The following is a 14,257-nucleotide window of genomic DNA, read 5'->3' on the forward strand; positions in this document are numbered from 1 at the left end:
CCAACAGATCAGCAACTACACCAAGGTTTCAAGTTAAAAGAGGAAAAAATTGTTGAATATATATGTTGGTGAATTAATATTTTTTTTATATAATATAAGTCTTATAGAGAATGTGACTGAAAAAGATTAATGGAAATAGCATATTTCAACAATGGTTAAATTAATTTCAATGGTGTTAATACTGTTAATGCTATTATTTATTCACTACCTATTACGAATTGGCGCATCCGCCATTTTGACATAATTCAGTATTGTAAAAATTAGATTTTCTCGAGGTTTACCTCTCTTACTTGAAAACTATATAGTGAATATATATGTAATATGATAGCCTAGAAAGTTCAACATTAACTCAACTACGTCTTCTTCAGCGGAATATAGTTTCAATATTCCAATAGGAATTTGGAATCCTTTAAAGAAAGCATTATATAACCGCCTATTTTTTTTTACTTTACTATGTGTATAATAAAAAATACCTGCCCGTCTAGTGGTCAGAATTTTGGTCGGAAGCTTTCATAGTTATTTCCATAATCCTAATAGCTTGAATTCCTTATTTATAGATCAAAATCTATAAACCAGATTAACAAAATAACTTGACGATTTACAATAATGAATTATCACATCTACAATGATAAAATGCATAATTTCAAGATAATATAATATCAAGAATAATAAAAAGTATGAATTAAAATATTGCAATGATTCTCAGTTAAAATCACCTAAATATAACCAATTCTAATTTCATTGGAAAGTTATTTTCATTACGAAGATTCCAAGAAAAATCATAATGAATTTTGAATCAAAACAAAATTTCGACATAGAACTCAAATTCGAAGCTTTTTTCCGTAAAAAAAATTTTTAGGGATATTTTATTTTCTAGTATCCTTCCAGGATAAAGGGAGAAACGAGAGCTTAATATCATTTAAATTATTTTAATTGAATCTAATTAATGATAAACTGCCCTCATAATCATACTACACAACTGGTGGATAAATAGTCCAATTTGCCTATGCAGAAAACTTGGGTGGGTCATCATAACCAAGATATAACTACCTATTGTTTCATCAGGAACCCCAAACGTACACCCAAATTACATTACATTTGCGACCACTTCAAAGATGCCAAAGAAATTCCAATTTCCTTCAAAAATTATTTCATTAACTTTCGGTTCTTCAACAAAGCACATGGTGAAAGTAAAGAACCCTCGAACTGTAAGGACGACAAGGGCTATGAGGGCGCTCTGATATCGACTTTCTATCCTGCATTGCCGCCGGCTCAGTTGAAATTCAATTTATGGCAGATAGGCTCGAGGAACAGGGCTAGAAAAGACGAGAAGGGGAAAATGTACTGAAATTCGAACTATTCGAAGGGGCCCTGTTGAATTTGTTGACTTTCCACTGATAATCCTGAAAAATTCCGGGAGATTCTAAGTCCAAGATCTCATTCGCTAGTTAATTATTGAATAATATAAGCAGAGTCGATGAAGATTTAAATAGTTATCAAGTTCAATGTCGTACAATCATTCCATATCGAATGAAATAAATCTTCAGGTTGTCGCGCATCCACCATTTTGTGATAAGTTTTTGGGGCTTCTCAAGGATAATTACTCATTCAGAATAAATTCGATGGGTCATGCTGTGTATGTAAGGATGATTATTTGAAGTCTCGAATTCGGTTATGAGGGGTAGTAAGATTATGAGAATTACAAGGGTATATTACATTATTTTTGATTGAGGTTGGGTATACGGTCGATAAATAATACAAGGCATGTCCTGAAAGAACACCTGATTCCAAAATCGAAGACACAAGACCCAAGCTTGAATATTTCAACACGTCCTACATAAAAAATTTAATTCCAGTCGGCGATGAGACAACCACCTGTCATATCGTACAGGGCAGAGCCTCCAAATATATTGATTTTCCAGCAGGGGCAATGCAGATATCCAAACAGCGCCTGAAAATCTTAACCCAGTAACCGGGTCATTCTGAAATCGGCGAATGACGAGAAAATAGTAGACAACAGCCTCGAATATAGTTACGTTACAAGCGAGTTTATTTTGGTATTTGGGATTATTTTAAATATTTTCGAATGCGGCAATGTCAACACCCGCCTTCGGGCGCCGAGGTCGTTATATCCGCGTGGAGTTTCACATGCGAAATTTAATGAATTTGCGTACTTACTTTCCTAATTCTTCTTTCAGATCGTAGTTATCGCTGAAACGCGTAGTAGCCACAGGCACCGACATACTGTACCACTTGACAACCTAAACCCTACTACTCTCTCGCTGATCGGTGTCGGTGTCTACACAACACAACATGTACTTTGAACTAATGCGGGATCCGCGCAGATCCTTCCACGAGCAATACGAAACTCGGAACACTCGTCGCACTGGCTCGCCAATGTTGCCAACTTTAGTTCGGTTCAAACTAGGGACATCAGCAGAGATTCCTGCTGAGATAATATTCAAAATACCAGACTCGACTTTTTCATGGAAATTGCCATTGGGGATGATGGACGCAAATCGTATGCATGGATGGAAAGCCGCAAATTACTTGCAGATATGCAGATTTCCCCTTGTTTTATTCCACTCGCACGTATCATATTCGAATAGAAAAAGAGATCGTAATTGAAAGTCCTTTTTTGCTCGACGAAATGAATTTTCTGTATTTAAACGCCCTTTGTTGGAAAGATATAATGACACATTCTTAATGAAGGGTTATGCGGAATGGTAGTTTATTATTCTTATCGTCTTAAAGATTTTCTATGGAGTTCTTGAGGCGAGTATTAAAAATATACAAATTTCTTTATTCTATTCAAGTGTCTGATGTATACATTCATGTATATCCATGTACCATATACTTCCTCAAAAACTAAAAATGGATTCATTTAAATGTGTATGAAACTCTTCAATGCTCCACCTACAAATACAAAATTAGTTCAGATTAAAAAATAAAGCCAAACAAGTGATGAACAAAATGATAACACAGAGGAACAGTTATTTTGGTGTCGAGGTTTTTTGAGCTGATTCTATATCAAATTGATGTCCTGACTTCAAATAACGTATTCATTTTTACCTAGAAGCTCTAATTTCTGAGAAAAACAATTTTAGAGAAATATAAGTTGCATTATTTCAACTCAAATCCGTAAGTGTAGTACACAAAAGTAGATACGAAATTCTTATTTTAGTTATACAAAATACAATATAATGTCGTACTCATAAACAAAAAAACAACATTGAAGCAATCAAATAGTCACTCAACACTTCGAAATCTTCTTTTCCGCGACATTCTTGAATGCGTTTTTGAACAGTCCGTTTTTAAACTCCAGCAGTAATCTGCCATCATGTGCATGTCACATCTTCCTTGATAGCTATCCGCCATAACTTTAATATCTTGGTGAAATCTCACTTTGTTCCTCACTCATGTCTCCTAAATTTCCTGGAAAACGGTCTAAATGGTTGTAAAAATAGTGTATTTTAATACTCATATTGCACCCTAAGAATTTGATACTATCAAGCATAACTATTTCAACATAGTTTTGAGCTTTATGTTTGCCTAGAAAATTTTCTACAACTGCAACAAATGATCTCCAAGCTTCCCGTTCAACTCGATTCGTTGAATTTATGAAGGCAGGATCCTCAATTAATTGTCTTATTTATGAGCCTTAAAATATCCCTGCTTTGAGTTTTTCTGTGTTCAAGCTCAACTGATTCATTTTTACCCCTATATATGCAAAACATGAGCCATTCTTATCAAGCGCCTTTACGAATAGCTTCATTAAGCTCAACTTTATATGTAACGGAGGAAGTATGATTTTTTTTCTTTCAACAAAAGCGTCGTTAATGACATTTTTTCCCCAACGTCCATGTTTTCTCTCTGAGGCCAATCTTTTCTAACCCAGTGGTGTGTTTTGTCCCTACTATCCCAGAGGCAGAAGAAACACGGATATTTCGCGTATAACCACTTTGCTGCCCAAAAAAAAGTTTACCATTTTTAAGTCTACACAAATCATCCATTGATGTTCGTGATACTTTATCTTCTGCAAGACCAAAGCTATGGTATTATATTCTTCTTTCAGTTTCGTTGGAGTGAGCTAGTGGTATTGAACCATATTTAATATTTATTCCCATTATGTAGATTTTAAACTTCCATTTGAACTGCCAATAAATAGGCGCCAAACATCTGGAATATATCAGAAAGTTTCATTTCTTTCATGAGTCCCCTAATTTCGTGACCAAGTACAAGATTGCCTTCTTGAGAAAAGAATGGTAGCAGATCTTTTTCTCTTGTTCGGTCAATGGTAATTTTGATTTCTTGTTCCAATGAATCGACTGAAAATAAAACCATTATACCTACATAAATGAATATATTTGATAATTCGTCGGGTTCAGATTCATTTGAATATTATAACATTTCATTCACATTTGCCGTAATCCTAGGTAGATATTAACACGAAAACAGTATTATCGATAAACTACCATTCCATTAGGATGATGGTCATACTGAATTAGTGACTAAATTGGTGTTAATTCGGTGTTTGTTGGAAAAACAAGAGTGATTACTTGATTCTAACAGAGGGTACCAACCCTCTTGTCTTTATTTATTCAGCCCTGAATAGGTAGTTAATTTTCTTCCCGTGTCCAAATATGTGTAATCCATAAAAATCAAAGGGGGTTAAAAGAAATGTTTTATTTCATGTCGGTGTTTTGACCTAAACCAAAGGGATCGCAGTATTCGATTTGACGTTTCATTTTATTATTTATTATTGGCCTTTGAGCTCTTGTGTCATCCGCATTATCATCACAGTCGCTTTTGCACATTTTCAACCGGTTTTAGTAAACTGCATAGGTTTTTGCCCTGCTGCCAGTACTCCCTCTTTTTTCAAGGACCAAAACTCCTAAACAAGTACCTATTGCTTGAGGCAATTGACAAAATTATTTCAAATCAATGTTTTCAAATATCTCAAAAACTTACACATTTAGAGGCGTTAAACGAAGGTGCAAATATGAGGGTTATTAGGGGGAAAATCAGCCTCCACTGAGACTTCCAAAGTATAAAATTTCAGAATTACAAGAACGAAAATTTTTCCATTTTTTTTTATTATACCTTGGCTTTAAATTAGACAAACTTGCAAGTCGTAAAACACCGCTTTTTTCTGCCAATCTATGTGGAATCATTCGATGAAAATGTTCCCGAAAAATTAATTTCTTCGATCCGAAGAAATTAAGTTGAAAAAAATTGTCTTTATAATCGATTGACGATTCGAAAGTGTATTGTATTTATCGAGAATGATTTCCTGGAAATGACTGTCATCCAGACTCCTATGAAGTAACTAGTAACTCCATTCCGTGTTAACCTGGTCGCATCAGTTGAAAGAAAATTGGCTATAAAATGGGAATTTCCAGTATTATTGAGCAAAAACCCAGCAGTGAATCTACAGACGAGCTTGATGATTGACTCACTAGGAGTAGATACTGACCTTCGTCTTCCGGATAAATTAGAACTCAATGAGCCGTTATCACGCAATCTATGGTGAATTCTTCCAAATATACCATTAATCCTAGAATTAGGATAATATTCAGCAAAGAAATAGGTGCCGTTTTGGTAGCGATATCATCATTACTAATGTTGGCCATAGCAAACGAAACCTACAATGAAATACGTAATTTTGTTAACAAAGGATTAATAAATTAAATTATGTCAAAAAAATAAGAGAAATACAATGGAATCTTACCAATTATAAAATTAGGTTCTTAATAATAAATTCTTTACACCAACAGTTTTACACCGAATTGCAAGAGGGGATGAAACAATTCAGGGTCATCACTATTTGATGACTTGGTGAAAGACGTCATTTCGTTGATTCTTCAAATTATTTCAATAAAAAATATATTATGATAAATTTCGCCACTAGTTTGCTTTTATAATCAATTCGAAATGTTTTGGCCTGTGTAAAATCTGAATTATTTTTTATTCAATTTTTAAATTATTCCAACCGCAAACTATGAAATTTGACAGGGGATGGAAAGACAAGCTCAAATAAGGATGAGTTTTTCCAGATCACGTTATATCCTAAAAGGACCATTTACGAGAAAATGTCGACAAATTTCATAATATAGAGGTTTTTCAATTGGTAATTAAAGAAGACACCAGTTACGCCGCCGATACGAACAATGTTTTTTCGAGTAGACATATTAGCTACATCTATACAGAAAAAAAAATTAACTCTTTTTAACTCTATACAAAGTGATCATAATCAATATTCGAACATTAACTCAATACAAATAATTTCCAAATAATCATAATTTCAATTCAATTCAATTTCATTTGACACCCCCTTAATAAACTATACTGCTCCACAAGAGTTAGGGATATCGTATTCAATCGTTTTGAAAAGTATGTAATCTTCGAGAAAATCGCTGTAAAATCATTTAGAACTCAATAACAACTTGAATCGATCCAATAAAAATCAGTATGAGACATTTCGTCAATCTGGTCGCCTTTTTTTTGAAGTTTTGTTCTTTGCATATGATTCATGAATGTTCTTATTTTGAAATGGAGTCAGTTTATCAACGGCTTCAATTTGAAACGAGTTTTCTGAAAATGCCAAGATGTAAATTAACAAACGCTGAGGCTAATAGGACTATCGGAATGCTACAGGTTGGCCTAACTCAGGTTGTTGTAGCGGAAAGGCTCCAAGTCAGCCAAAGTGTGATATTTCGACTTTGGAAAAGGTTCAGGGAGACAGGTTCCGTGTTGAAAAGACCATGGTGGGTGACGAAAAACAACACCTGCTCAGGATCGTTTCATCACCGTTTCGGCGAGAAAAAACCCTATATCTAGGTGTAGAATGCTACGGAAGACTCTTCAAAATGCAGATGAGGTCCAAGTTTCCATCGAAACCATCAGACGACGTTTGAGAGAGGTGAATCTAGGTTCTAAACGTACATTAAGAGGAGTTCCATTAACACGTGTCCATAAGCGTCAAAGACTGGAATGGGCAAGGCAATATATCAATTGGAACGATCATTGGCGTAGTGTCCTTTTCACTGATGAATCCAGATATGGACGATTTTCAGATTCTCGAAGAATAAGGGTATGGACAAACCCACGCATACCCCGTAATCGTCGCTATGTCCAAGAAGTCCATACATTCCGAGGGGGTAGTGTCATAGTATGGGCCGGGTATGTTTCAACGGGCGCACAGATCTACACATTTGTCCTGGGAATATGACCGCCTTACACTAGGGAGCATGTCATTGACAATGTTGTGCCAAATTTTCACGCTGCTATTGGTGAAACTTTTCAATAGACGATAACGCTAGACCGCACCGCGCAGCCATAGTTGAGAATGCGCGCCAGGAGCTTGGTATTCCATATTCCACATTTACCAATACCTCCGCACTCGCCAGATTTGAACTGCATAGAACATGCATGGGATACGCTCCAAAGAAGATTAGATAATCATCAACCTACCCCAGAATCCTTAACTGATCTGAGAGAGCTTCTGCCCCGTTTATGCAACCAAATTCCTCAAGAAATGTTCAACAACCTCGTGTGTAGTATGCAAAGAAGATGTCAAGCTGTTATTGATGCCCGTGCAAGCCATATATTGTATTGATAATCTTAAAATGCTTGAATTATCTGAGAATAAAATTTCCTTATTTTACTCGATTTTTCTTAACCACCCTGTATACGCTGCAGACCTACAGGCTAAAATTAATTTTATTTCCTGCAACTTGAAATCATATAAATATGAATTTTCATCAGAAAAATCTCATTTAAACTATGTTTTTTTGCAATTTAACTCAATATCCTCAACTAATGTGGAGCAGTTTATAAGGTTTATAGGTATAGGAAAACCTATCGAACACGTTGTATACCTATATAAAAATAATTTTAAATTGTGCTTCGGATTACCCTATGCTCATAAAAAAAGTTTTCAAAATAACTTTATTTACCCCCTCAAAATGAGATCAGACTCTGTGGTGGGTTACCCGGTATAATTATTATATTAAAAAAATTCGTCTCTATACTATGTTACTCCGCAACTAGGTTCTCCATTGGCGAGAACTATCAGGGGATCGAAAAGGATTTAATCCCCTATATCTACTCTTCTTTTCATCTTTTTTATAGAAGTGTCTGATAACATCGAAACCCAGTGGCCATTCAACCCTTACTCGATCTTTGTAATACTTTTTGCCCTTCAGCCAAACGCTACACTATTTATTGGATGTCGTTATCGGTTATTTTATCCTTCAATGTAGTTTGTTCTCCAATAACGACTGAAGCTCCTAAAGTAATTATAGGTTTATTATCTCCATTAAGAAACTTCTGGCAAAGTTCGGAAAAAAATCTGAAATTTTTAGTTTTTATTTGGCAATTCCTGGTAATCTGAAAATATAATCTCACGAAAGGTTTCAACCCAAACTCACTTGTTCTCGAACAAATATTTAACATTTCTACAAAATCATCAAGAACAAAAATGTTCTATTTAGTATCATCATAATTCAACATGGTATACAAATTTTTATCGAGTAGTTCCATCTGGGCGTACGTTTTCACAAAGGCTCCATATATATCGATTTCTCTGCACTGTCCCAAGATTAACTTTTCAAATTTATATAACTAGATTTGCGATAACTAGTTTTCAAACGAAAATTATAATTATTAATAATAGCCTTATTTGAGTGTCTTCAAGCGTTTTATATTCCGACTCCTTTTTGAAATCATCACTCCGAATTTCATTAAAGATAATCTCTGTTATTCCTTTGGTAATTCTTCAGTTCAACGCCCAAACCCTGTCTTTTGTACAGGATGTCCCAAATTCGATGCTCACTCAAAGCATCTCGAGAATTATAAGACGAAAATTTTAACCGGATGACACGATAATTGTTTCAATTGTTCATTCTTAAATCTTTAGAAAACAAACTACATTTTTTTCCCGAATGATTCCGAAGGTTCATTATTGAAATAAATAAACAAATGAAAATAATAGTACCTATTGTAATATCATGTGTAGATATAACTAAATTTCAGTTCTATAACTTTGGCGTCGGTTAGAACAATTTTTTTCATGAAAAAAGTTAAAATAAACAAGCTTCGTTTTCGAGATACAGCAGGGTGTTAAAATTTGACAAAAAAATATTTTTTTTATTTATAACTCTAGTATTATTACATTCATTGATTTAATTTTCAGGTATTGAAGTCTACATAGATAATTTATGGCCAGTTGCACCATTTGCCTGAACAATGATTTAAATTTAAACATTGATTACTTTCTGATTTTTCTTAGGGAATCAGAAAGTAATCAATGATTAAATTTTTAATCAACGATTAGGCAAATGGTGCTACTGGCCCTTAATGTTTCGAATGAGGTAAATGTCTCCTGCCAAAATTATCCAGTGGCGTAGATATATGGATGCGATGAAACTTGTCCTAGTGAAAATCTACGCCACTGTCTTTTTTCGAGCAAATTATTCCTTTTCTGAAATCAGCAGAGTTTTCCAAAATAATGTCTCTTGAATTTCATTCATAGAATGTACCTTTTTCGAGATAATCGAGTATAAAACAAACATTATCCACAAAAATAAATTATTCAAATTTCCCCATAGATAACCATGGATAGATGGATAGGCTTAATTTTTACATTTCTATATTATTATTATTGATTAATTACCATCTGAAAGCAATATAATAAACTGCGCTAGAATCAGATAATAAATAAAATAGTTACCGTTCAAGAGGGGTTCATACCACGTGGCTTTCGCATGATATGTCAAATTTCAATCACTCCTCTCTCCAGAGCGTTTTTGATATCCCATCTCTTTTCAGGATGAGTGAAACAATCTCAAACGGTCCTATGATTAACCATCATTTTCAACCACATGCAGGAATTCAAAATACGTTTTTACGTCTTTATTTTTAATTTTAGAAGAATCGCATTTTCACCCTTTGACAAGACTTTTTCTGCAATATTTTATATGGAAATTGTTGAAAAATAAATGTTTCTTCGGGAAGTTATATCATGAATATATTTATTCGTCAATAAAAAATTCATCTAGATAATTTTTTTTTTCATTCCAAAAAAAGTAATTAATAAGGACTTTCCGCAATGACGAACTCTTTAAAATGAATAATAGTAAAAACATCATGATGTTTTTACCATAAATAAAAAAAAAGAGTTCTAATTTTCGAACCGATCGCTGAAATGGTAAGACCCCTCTTAAACTTTTTATAAACCCAAATACGGATACCTACCGATTGGACCCTTACCCCGGAAAAGAAATTCACCCTTCAATAGAGCTTGGAAACCTATCCGATAGCACATTTATCCGGAAGTGATACGACTTAAAACTGGAAAAAGCAATCCAATATTGTCTGAGTTTGATAGAATTCATTATACTATGTTATTAAATATTTATTGTATATCGGTTCAAATATTACAGAAATACTTTTTATTTATAAACTACACACCGGTAAATATTACGCGAAATAAATACATTTATAATATTTATTTTGAATAAACATTATTATTATTACCTATTACGTCAATTTTTGTTCTTTCAGTTATCACTAACGGAATAATTTGAAAGATTTATTGGTTGTAAATTTTTGTAGATAGTGCATGTTGTACTCGATTATCACGAAAACAGTAAATTCTATAAAAAAAATTCAGGACACCTTTTTTTGAAGTTAAACTCTTTTGATTTAAGCAATGGAATAATTTTTCCGAAATAAACACAGTGGCATAGATTTTCACTGGAAAAAGGATCATTGCATCCCTGTATGTACGCCACTGGAGTATTTTGACAGGAGGATATTACTTAATTCAAAATACTACGTTCTCTAAATTGCAATACCTAAAAACCAAAACAAAATTTCAGTACTAATACTGGAGTTATAAGTAAAAACTATTTTTTTTCTAACTTTAACACCCCATATCTTGAAAACGAGACATGTTTACATGAACTTAAAAAAAAAATTCTATCCGACGCCAAAGTTACTGAACTAAAATCTGGACTACCCTGTTTATTAACGAAAGTTTATGCAGGACACAAACATTTATTTCGTTTATTGCAAATAAAATTTACAGAACTACTAACCATTAAATTTAATACCTCATTTATAAAGAAATACGACTTTTTCAATGTCCGTCAGAAGCTAATTTTCAATGATTTACAGATCCCCCATTCGTGTATGGTTATAATTCCAGTCGGTATCTTTGGGGTCAAGAAGTGAAGTGGATCGATAGCCGCCCTATCCATAATACTCTTTTATCCAACGAATGTAGATGATTGGACTATTACACAGCTCATAATTAATTCTTTAGGACAATTCAGTTCAGTTTGGGAGAATAATTAGAAAATTTCGAGAAAACCACTTGAGCCCTCATTTTCATGAATGCACAATTTGCTCCCTTGGAAACCATATAATATGAGATTTAATTTTTGGCGAAGAGTTCTCAACCAAATTTAATGATGCCCCGTTTCTCTCAGAAGATTGCGGTGTTTCTTCCCTACACCACTGATGGAAACATCAGTATTGCAACTCGGTAGGTAGTCCCTACCATATACACCTTCCATTTCCACTTTACCGTAGAATATTTTGGTTTATATCCTAAGCGCCTGAACTGACTAACTGTATCTACAAATCCATTGTTCGGCCAATCGTAAGCTATGCAGCTCTCATTTGGTGACCAAAAGCAAAACTAGTTATGGGGCAATTAGCCCTGGAAAAACTACAACGAACAGCGTGTTTGTCTACCACAGGAGCACCACACCCTTGTCCAACTGATGCCATGCAAGTCATCTTGGAAGTTGGAACTGCTTCCTCTAGATATCTTTCTGGAAAGTGAGGCAACCAGATGGTCCCTCGGGACTCAAAAGGAACCTGAACTAAAAACTGGCGACTACTCAGGACACCTTCGCATTCTAAATGAATGCAAGGAGTTCTTGGATGTGGTCACAGATAACTAGAGACTAGAGTTTCAGAAAAACTTCATCACGACATTTCCAAGTAGAGAACAATGGGATAATAATGACGATGGCTCGGAAACTGAAGATGGACCAGTGGAAGCGAATTTGCAATACCAATAGGTTTCTGCCCTTCGGTGTTTCAGGCAAAAACCCTAGCCATAAGGGATGAGTGTGTTGCACTCTGTACAAGGCGCAACTACCAAAGAGCAAATATATATATATATATAGCATCCGACAGCAAAGCAGCCCTGCTAGCGCTTGACTCCACACAAGTTAAGTCAAAGTTAGTCTAGGAACTCTACTATGGGTACCAGGGCACTGTGGGGTTGAAGGAAATGAGAGAGCGGACGAGCTTGCAAAAAGTGCATCAAGGTTAATAAGACCTGCTGGACCTGAGCCTTTCTGTGGGATAGGAAAAGACCAATACAAAGCTGCGGTCCAGCTATGGGAGTTGAACAGTAGGACAATCCACTGGACTAACACTCCTAGACTTGCTCAGGCAAAGAAATTCGTGAAGATTTCACCTACTTACACCAGAAAACTCCTGAAGCTGTCACGAGCGGAGCTTCGGGTGATGGTGGGACTGCTGACGGGGCACTGTCGGTACAAACATCATTTGTACCGTATGGGTAAGTCAGCAGACGAGATTTGCAGGCTCTGTGGATCGGAAGTAGAAACGTCTGAACACTTGATATGCAAGTGTCCAGAGCTGGCTGGCCTAAGAACCATTCACATGGGCAAGCCGGTCCTGGATACCAGAGAGGTAATGGCCAAGGCCCCTAGGGAGGTTGTCAATTTTATTAACGTCGTTGACGACCTCCCTGGGTTTCTATGAATGAGTAGGGTAGTGAACAAAAGATCTGCATGGTCGCAGTTCCCGGAAGGCTTACCGAAGCAAAACGACCCCAGTTCAAATAATAATAATAATAATAATAGTCTAGGAAAGTAAAACGTCCCCTAACGTACTCGGAGAAAGAAACCAGGTCAACCTCATCTGGGTGCCTGGCCACTACCTGCAGAGCAGACCCACTCCAAGGATGGAGGGTCAATCCCCTTCACTGAGCCAGAGTCGTTTTTTGCTTTTCCAGCCAATCATCAAGCGATGGCAGTCAAGGAATGGGAACAAAATAGTAATCCTGCGATCTGGCGGACAATCAATAGTCAAAGACAGGCCAAGTCTCTTTTACTCGACGAGCTAGACTAAAAAAGTTCTTTCACTCACGGCACATTGTCCCGTAAGGTATTATCATCTAAAAAACATGGAAAAGCGTCTGATAACACTTGTCGCTTTTGTAAAGAAGCCACTGAGACAGCCAAACACTTCTTGCTATGCGAATGTGAAGCTATTCACAGGAAAAGGCTACAACACCTTGGTCCTTGGTTTTTAAAGCCGGAACAAATGATGGATGTAACCCCAGAAAGATGATAAAGTTCATTTAGACATTATTTCCGGGGTGGTAAGATTTTTTCTTTATTCTGCTGGACTTTTTAATGATCCTGGTGATGCAATGATCCACATGAAATTCAGTATCGAGTTTGAAAATGTTATTAAATGTTCATGTTTTTATATGCATTGAATGCTTGAAATTTTTATTTTATATCTACCAGAACATCAATTCCGTCAATTTTGTGGTCACGGAAGTATTGAGAATATATGATTTTCCTTTTTGATATATGCAATTACAATGTATCGACATCGAATCATGGAAGAAAGGCGTTCTGCATTCAAATTTGTCGAATGTGGTAAAACATATTTTTTATCGAAATTATTTTTTTTTTAATTTTGAATTTAAAATACAAGGTTTCCTTAGTCTCAACCCTCTTCATCACATATCCACTAAATCAACTTCTAATAAAGAATCTTACTGATGTGAGTTTCACAAAATCTTAATCGATCGACTAACGTTGATTTCATTTTGAAATCAGACATTGTGACGAAATTATAGATCTATCTATTCAGAGACGAGCGCTTAAAAAAATATTCTGTAAAACCTAGTGCTTTTCTGTATTTATGTTTTAAAATCGTTTATTATAATATGGCAACTCCATATTAACATTTTCTGCCAGTAATTTTCATTTCTATTTCAAAGTTAGTTAGTAATTCTTAAAGAAAAATTATAAATTCATTGAAAGCCATGGATAAACCAATTCCAAACGATCACCATCGGACTGAATGAACTCTTGCCAACTTGATAACTGTTGAGGAAAGCATAATTTGAAAAATGAAATTCTATATAGAAATACAGAAACTCATTTTGTATTTCAAATATAATGATAGCGAT

General features: G+C 35.0%; 1 protein-coding gene across 17 annotated transcripts in view; it reads right to left on the reverse strand.

The window, feature by feature from the left end:
* LOC123674253 (calcium/calmodulin-dependent protein kinase type II alpha chain) overlaps positions 1-2,345 on the reverse strand; it is a 67,100-nt gene extending 64,755 nt beyond the window's left edge. For 5 of the 17 annotated variants that reach the window (XM_045609206.1, XM_045609214.1, XM_045609209.1 and 2 more), the window contains exon 1: positions 2,179-2,343. In XM_045609206.1, the coding sequence (XP_045465162.1) occupies positions 2,179-2,243 (65 nt within the window). In that variant the 5' untranslated portion in view covers positions 2,244-2,343. Of the gene's footprint in view, positions 1-2,178 lie in introns of all 17 variants that reach the window. The other 12 variants (XM_045609210.1, XM_045609201.1, XM_045609196.1 and 9 more) reach the window with 5 other exon arrangements.
* Positions 2,346-14,257: the final 11,912 nt, after the last annotated feature.

Source organism: Harmonia axyridis, chromosome 2, assembly GCF_914767665.1.
Source record: "Harmonia axyridis chromosome 2, icHarAxyr1.1, whole genome shotgun sequence".
NCBI classification, from domain to species: domain Eukaryota; kingdom Metazoa; phylum Arthropoda; class Insecta; order Coleoptera; family Coccinellidae; genus Harmonia; species Harmonia axyridis.